At 40.5% G+C, this 7,260-nt stretch overlaps 1 protein-coding gene across 1 annotated transcript in view; it reads right to left on the bottom strand.

Annotated features, from left to right (window-relative positions):
* Positions 1-7,260, bottom strand: part of LOC107757742 (zinc finger CCCH domain-containing protein 18-like) — a 10,651-nt gene continuing 3,391 nt past the window's right edge. The window contains exons 5-12 of the mRNA XM_016575673.1: positions 5,802-6,041; positions 3,231-3,290; positions 2,700-2,756; positions 2,390-2,586; positions 1,842-2,032; positions 1,656-1,755; positions 1,403-1,499; positions 1-987 (exon numbers count right to left, since the gene is read on the bottom strand). Of these exons, the coding sequence (XP_016431159.1) occupies positions 762-987; positions 1,403-1,499; positions 1,656-1,755; positions 1,842-2,032; positions 2,390-2,586; positions 2,700-2,756; positions 3,231-3,290; positions 5,802-6,041 (1,168 nt within the window). The 3' untranslated portion in view covers positions 1-761. The remainder of the gene's footprint in view (positions 988-1,402; positions 1,500-1,655; positions 1,756-1,841; positions 2,033-2,389; positions 2,587-2,699; positions 2,757-3,230; positions 3,291-5,801; positions 6,042-7,260) is intronic.

The raw sequence follows: 7,260 nt of genomic DNA, 5'->3' as shown, positions 1-7,260 counted from the left end.
CACAAAAAGCAAGACGGAATTATTCTTTATCTCCGTGCAGCCTCTCACACTTTCAACTAAAAATGAGGGACAAATAAAATGCAGGTTTTCACTTGAAAAGCTAGGCGAAACAATGCAGAATCTTAAAAAAAGCAATACTTCACATCACTGTCATTGGTTCTCTAGAATCATACACTTTAAGCAACAGGTATTCTGTCACCTGACTTTGTAGTTGTACATTGTGAAAAACAGCTAAACACGTGATGGTGGATAGACAAATACATTGCTCAAGGTGGACTTTCCTAACTGTAAGGTTATGAAAAGGCAGTTCCAGATTGTTTGAGTAGGATCAACGTCAAATGCGCAGATGCGTCCAGGATGGTCCAATCAGATTAAGCATACGTCTGTCACACCGCAACGCAGCACATAAAGTAACAGGAGTGGGGAGTTAAAGCAACTAGAATATGAGAGAGAAGTGAAGAGAAGTGTGGCAGGATGAAGAGCAAAAATGTGCGCTTAATGTACAGTTTTTTTAATCTTTGAGACGCACTACAGCAAAGATTCCATCTTCCTGCAAAAACAAACAAGTGAACAGGGCCACTTCTCAACTTTATCACATCAATATAAAATCTAGACAACCTCTGTCTGAGGGCAAAACAAGCAGAAATGTAACGGCAGTCTCCTTTCCCTAGGACATTTACGCCCTTAGAGTTCAGAACAGCGACCATTTCCCATTTCTGGCAAACACTGGGCGTCGAGAAAACAGATGTCCCAGAAGTTAATCATTTCCCAGGGATTTTGGCCCTTTTGCGGGCTATGGCGTCCTCGACAGCCTTTAACTGTTTCAGCAGCTCCTCACGACGAGAAAGGGTGCTGCTCGGCTTGCCCGATCCGGAACTAGAAGCGGAGCCAGAGCCGGATCCAGCCCCGGGAGCAGGTGGTTTACCTGCAGACACAGCAGCAGGACCTTTCCCAGAAGACTTGGGTGGTGGAGATAAAGGACGCTTCCTGGAGAGAGAAAATATAAGGAATCGAGTGAATTACAAACCTGGGATATTTTTAAATCTCTAGTCTTAGTCACACAAAGATAAAGCTTTTGTTATAAAACACCTTGATCCACCATGCACATAAAAAGGGAACTAATGCTGAACAAACATGGGGATTTTTATTTACTTTTTTTATAAAAGCTAGATTAATACTCACAATCACTACTCTCAACATACAGAATATGAGAACTCTTATTTATACAAACAGACCCATATTAAAGGGCAGTTAATAGTTCTCAGGCATACAAATCTAATCAACCAATTTAAATTCATTTAAATAATTTTTCCTACATGAACTTATCAGTTGACTACTGGAAATCACCACATATTTGAAGGGATATTCAGAAAGTGTGACTGAAAAAAGTGGCAATGGGTACCTTTCTCCTTGTGGTGGCATGGGCCGAGGACCCTGTCCTTTGGGCCGATCCATTCTGGGGGACAGCAAGGGTCGGCCGGGCATCCTCCTGTCTCGACCTACGGAGATATCAGAGAGTAAAGCTTGAGGAGATCGCTGCGAGGGGCACATCTGACTGAACTTCCGGACATCCTTTGAGGAAAGAGCTTAACCACAACAGTTTTTCTGGAGGGGTTTTCTAATGGACAGTTAATGTGCCATGTTGTGTTGTTTACCTCTGTCAGGCGAAAGCGCTATCCTCTTGCTGAGAGGCGAAGGGGGTCGCTCTTTATTGGCAGGAAAGTACCTTTTCCTATTGCCCCTGTCGGTTTGCTGCTGGCCAAAGAGGAATAAAGAAGTCACTCAACCATCGTATACTTCTGAGCAGCTACATGACCGTAAACGACACCTTCCCCATTTACCTTGTTGAGCAGGGTGAGTTTGATGTCCTTGTGAGAGCCGTATCCTCCTGGAGGACCCATAGGAGGCGGGTGCATGGGGTGACCTCGGTTTCCGGATCTAGGCATGCCCGAGCTGGTTTTGGGAGGGAGACCGGAGGGGTCCACTCGTTTTCGCTCATCTTTGAAAGGCTCGTCTTTCTTTGGCGGTTTTCCTTTAAGGCACACCAAACAAAACAGCACTGTTACTTTAGTAATATTAACTATATTATAAGTATTTAATAATATTTTGACTTACTGTTATTTTAAATTTACAGTTCTCCTTTTATTTCAGTTTATGTGCGTCTCAATAAGTTTATATATTTCTGTTTAGGTTTATTTTTATTTCAGTTGTAGAAAAGGCAACATTTCTGTATTTTCTAACTAAGTTTTTCATGTAACATTTATATTTTATTTCACAGAGGCTTCATTTCGGTTCATGATTTTTAGTTCACAATAACACCACTTCAAAAGAGTAATGTTAAAATTCTATTAACGGCCTGTGTGAGTCTTATCCGACAAGGCCACAGTACCTCTGTCTTTGTTGGGTCCCCTGTCCCGTGGAGGGCCCCTTTCCTTGCGGGCAAGGCCTGGAGTGGCTGATCGGGAGCTGGCGGAGGACACAGGGCTGGCCAGGTCAGCGTACATGTCATCAGAGTCGGCACTCCTGACTGAGCTACTGCTGGAGGAGGCGGATGAGACAGACGACACGCTACTGACCGACAGAGACCTGTGAAACCACACAGAAAATCTGTGACACCATGACATTTGCATTTGATCTTTTAATTACGAGAACAGGTAAAGATAGATTTGTTTTTTCGACTGTCTCTGTGCATTGCATACCTAGATTTGTGGGAGCCGGAACGAGACCGGGAGAGTGAGGCGGAGGAGGAACGGGATCTTGAGCGTTGTAACACTCCAAAGAGAAAGGAAAACTTGAAATCGCATCATATGACCCCTTTAAAATTAGATTAATGGCATGTTGGAGTCACATGCGACAAGTCCACAGTACCTCTGTCTTTGTTGGGGCCCTTGTCCCGAGGAGGGCCCCTTTCCTTGCGGGCATGGCCTGGAGTGGGTGATTGGGAGCTGGCGGAGGACACGGGGCTGGCCAGGTCAGCATACATGTCATCAGAGTCGGCACTCCTGACTGAGCTACTACTGGAGGAGGCGGATGAGACAGATGACACGCTACTGACCGACAGAGACCTGTGAAACCACACAGACAATCTTGTGATTCCATGATATCTGCATTTGATTTTTTTTAGAATTGGAAATTTTTTCCTTTGGACTCTACTGTCTCTGTGCATTGCATACCTAGACTTGTGGGACCCGCAACGGGACCGGGAGAGTGAGGCGGAGGAGGAACGGGATCTTGAGCGTGAGCTGGAGCCAGAATAACTGCTGCCACTTACACTGCCACTCTCTGTTTGCCTGCCGGAGAATCAAACAGGAAGAGAGACACAGAAACGTAATAAAATGTTGGTTTAAACACTGTAGATGAAACCAGTGTCACTAATTAGTGCAGTTCAAGAATGAACAACTCTTTAGAACCGATTCTTTTAATGAATCATTGAGGAATTATAGGTTAGGTTCAGTCTAATGAATCCTTCATTGAATCAACTGAACAATTAATGAATCAATGAATCTGATAATGAAGCTTCAAAGGTTCATTCAGACCACAAAGTATTTCTGTAGTCATTACAAATCTGCAAGTGAAAAATCCAAAGCAAAGGGAAGAACACACAAAGCATCTATGTCACACTTGATGTTCTTCTGCGTAACAGCACGATGTTCCTCTTTGACAATAATAACTGTGGACACTACAATATAAATGTTTAACAGAAACCAGTTCTCGTAATGTAAATGTATCTACAGAGAGTAATCACTACAGTACATCACTACAAACTTCCAAAAGATTTCTGGTTCAAATAAATGCTGTTCTTTAAAACATTCTATTCATCAAAGATCTTGACAAAAATGATCACTGTTTCCGGAAAACAGTTTTCAACATTGATAAGAAATGTTTCTTGAGCACCAAATCAGCATATTAGAATGATTTCTGAGGACACTAAAGACTGGAGTAATGGCTGCTGATTTTCAGATTTGCTACCACAGGAATAAATCACGTTTTTAAAAATTATAAAAAAAAAAAAAAGGAAAAAAAAAAGTTATTTTAAACTGTAATATTACACACTTTTTATAAAAAAAATATTGGTATTCTATATTTGATCAAATAAATGCAGCCTTAGTGAATATGAGACTTTCCAAACCAAAAAAAAAAAAAGACAAAAAAAAAAAGTGAAAAATAAACATCACATGCCTTGACAGCTGAGTGGAGTGAAAGTACAGACAGCTGGCATTCAAATCAGAGAAAATCTGAACACCTTACAGGCAAAGCACACACCCAAATTCTTGCCAACTGAAATGATCATATAGTGTTCCCTTTTTAATTGATGTTTTTTATTTTTTTTTTTTATTGTTGAAGGGTTTATCCTTTGCCCTATTGTCTTATACAGCTAACACAACATTACAGAACTAGTTTCTACATGATCCTGGCATTTCAAAATGACAGCGTGCACAAAAATATAAATCCAAACAAAGGGGCTGCAGAATATTTCAGTGACTTCTCAGTGTAGCATGTCCGTAACTGACATGAATGATGCTTCATAATGGTGATTGGTGATTTTCTTCTTATTTTCAACATTTTAGCGTGGTGGAGAAAAAGCGAAAGAAATCTTGTAGACATGGCTGGTTAACAACCGCCTAACAGCCACCCACAATACTCAACCGCAGGGCAACAACCTACAAGTTTTGCATGGGCAAGCACCAGCCACACTGCCTTAAAAAATAATAATAACAACAAAAAATATTTACTTACTGATATTAATATGAAATATTAAAGGTTTGTCTATATCAGATGTGCTTCTAAATGCCAAAAACATCTGGCCAAATGGCAATGACATAATGACAGTTATGACAAGTCCACAAAAGCTTCTTTGTTCTGAAGCATTAGAACAAGCGGGACAGGAGATTTTCCTGAACACCCACGCAGGGTATTCCACATCCACAGTGAAACTTCACTCTCACTGCTACAGATGACAGAACTTTTGTCACATGCTGCTTCCCTGTGCTGAAAAGCGCCTTTCTAGACACTCACTCTCACAAACACAGAACACTGGTCATTGGGTAATGGTTCATATGCAAATACACTCAAAACACAAATGTCAAAAAAACAACCACAAAAAAACAAAACAAAAACACAAGCACACTATCAAGCCACAAACAAAATCTCCAGCTCTTATGGTGATGCAATCCTTAACCTTAAAGAAAAAATTCTGCTATTTACTACTAACCCTCATGTCATTCCAAATCCCTTTGACAATTTATACCATGGAAAACAAAGTGATTAAATCAATAAATAAATAAAAAACACAAAAAGGCTCTTGACGCCAAGCTCCAAAATAAAAATAATAATAAAATAAATATGATTTAAAACATGAATTAAAAATAAAAATAGAAAAGTATAGATTCATGCTCTATATTTCAAGCTTTGTGTGACAAACAGACTGAATTCAAGGAAATGGAGAACATTTTAAGTCATTATTCACCACTTAACATGCCACTAGCAGAAACAGGATTGCAAATTTAACCATTTTCAAACAGGCATCAAACTCTCCTGGTTGAAAAGACCACTATTACTACACTATTATTTTGCTGTTTGTTATTTTGGAACTTGACAATCCTAGCCATCTTCACCTCATGTGGATGAGGAAAAAACCCCTTTGTATTTTACAAAAGAAATAAATGTGAAAAAGTTTCCAAAGGACATGAGTAAATAATTACAGAATTTTCATTTTTGGGTGAATGATCCATGTAAATGACCGTGAAACAACCAAACAAAAAGCGATAGTGTGAAGAATGAAGACGTAACGTGTGCTGTACCTGCGCGGTGGGTTATTCTGTTGACGTTCTTTCTTGCGTCCTTCTCTCATGTTGGGTGGTTCTCTCGGCTCTCTGGGTCCAGGAAGTTGTCCAGCTGGACGGGGGTTGGGGGGCTTTCCTGCCTCTGTGATTGGCTTGGGTGGTTTCCCTGGCTGTTCAGGCAACGAGGGGCTGGGCATTATTTTGGGGGGTCCTTTCTCCCTGCGAGGAGGGGGCAGTGCACCAGGCTTCAATGGGTGGCTGAATGAAAATATGCATTTGCATGTGCATGCAGTGAGTAAATGAGAAGAGCAGTACTGACAACTATAGCTAGAAATAGGCAAAACACTAAAACTTGTGCTGATATAGACTAGCATACTGCCATTCAAAAGTTTGGGGTTGGTAAGATTTTTAAATGTTTTTATAAGAAGTCTCTGGGCTATTTTACCACCTGGTCACTTCATGCATTTTCTCTGATCAGATAGCTACCTGATTGTGAAAAGACCTTGCGTAAATGCCCTACGAAATGCTTTCGTATTTAAATACGAAATACGATCGCTCAAACCACTTCAGGAGGTGGTTTGGGACGCATTTCAGATGAAACTGGACAAGCATAAATGCACCTGGTTGTTGAAACCACATATGTAAATTTTACTTCTCCCAAAATGTTAAAATAATAAACGTGTGAGAGCGTTATAGGCTATATGACATGCTATAGTCAGATATGACCGCGATAATGCTACTGTACACACATCGCTGCAGATGAGCAGCTGAGCATCTCTTCAGCAATCCGACACACAAACTGCCACAAATGAAACTGAAAGTAAGTCGCAGATGCTAAACACAATCATCCTTCATTAAAAGTAGTGAGACTAAATTATCTTACGAATGCTAATGCCATGCTCTCTCCTATTGCGGTCTTCGATCTTGAATTTAGCTCATGATGAATAAAATGCAGTGCATATATGTTGCTTTCGTTGACGTGAACTGTTAAATTTGCATATAGTGCAGGAATTGAAGATCGGATTTCAATCCGTTTTGCAGAGACACACACACACATTTATGTGGCCAAGTGTAAATGGAACCATTTTAACAAATTAGATAGATATCCGATCACCAAAAACACATTAAGTGACCAGGTGTAAACAGGCCCTCTGATGCTCACCAAGTTTGCATTTATTAGATCAAAAATACAGTGAAAACAGTAATATTGTAAAATATTAGTACAATTTTAAATAACAGTCTTTCTATTTTTATATATGTTATAATGTCATTTATTCTTGTGATAGCAAAGTCACATGACCCTTCATAAATCATTCTAATATGCTGATTTGCCGCCCCCCCCCTCCCCTTTATTCACCCCCCCGGAGCCGTGTGAGGGACGTTTTATTACGGATGTGCGCACTTTATTTCACGTCCTCTGAACTGTTGACAACCAACACCTGCTTACCCCCATTGAAAGGCTTGGAGGGGCCAGGAC

Source organism: Sinocyclocheilus rhinocerous, unplaced genomic scaffold (genome assembly GCF_001515625.1).
Source record: "Sinocyclocheilus rhinocerous isolate Xijiao unplaced genomic scaffold, SAMN03320098_v1.1 scaffold1272, whole genome shotgun sequence".
Lineage (NCBI taxonomy): Eukaryota > Metazoa > Chordata > Actinopteri > Cypriniformes > Cyprinidae > Sinocyclocheilus > Sinocyclocheilus rhinocerous.
Note: the sequence above shows the minus strand (reverse complement) of the source record. Positions and strands in the feature narration are given on the sequence as shown.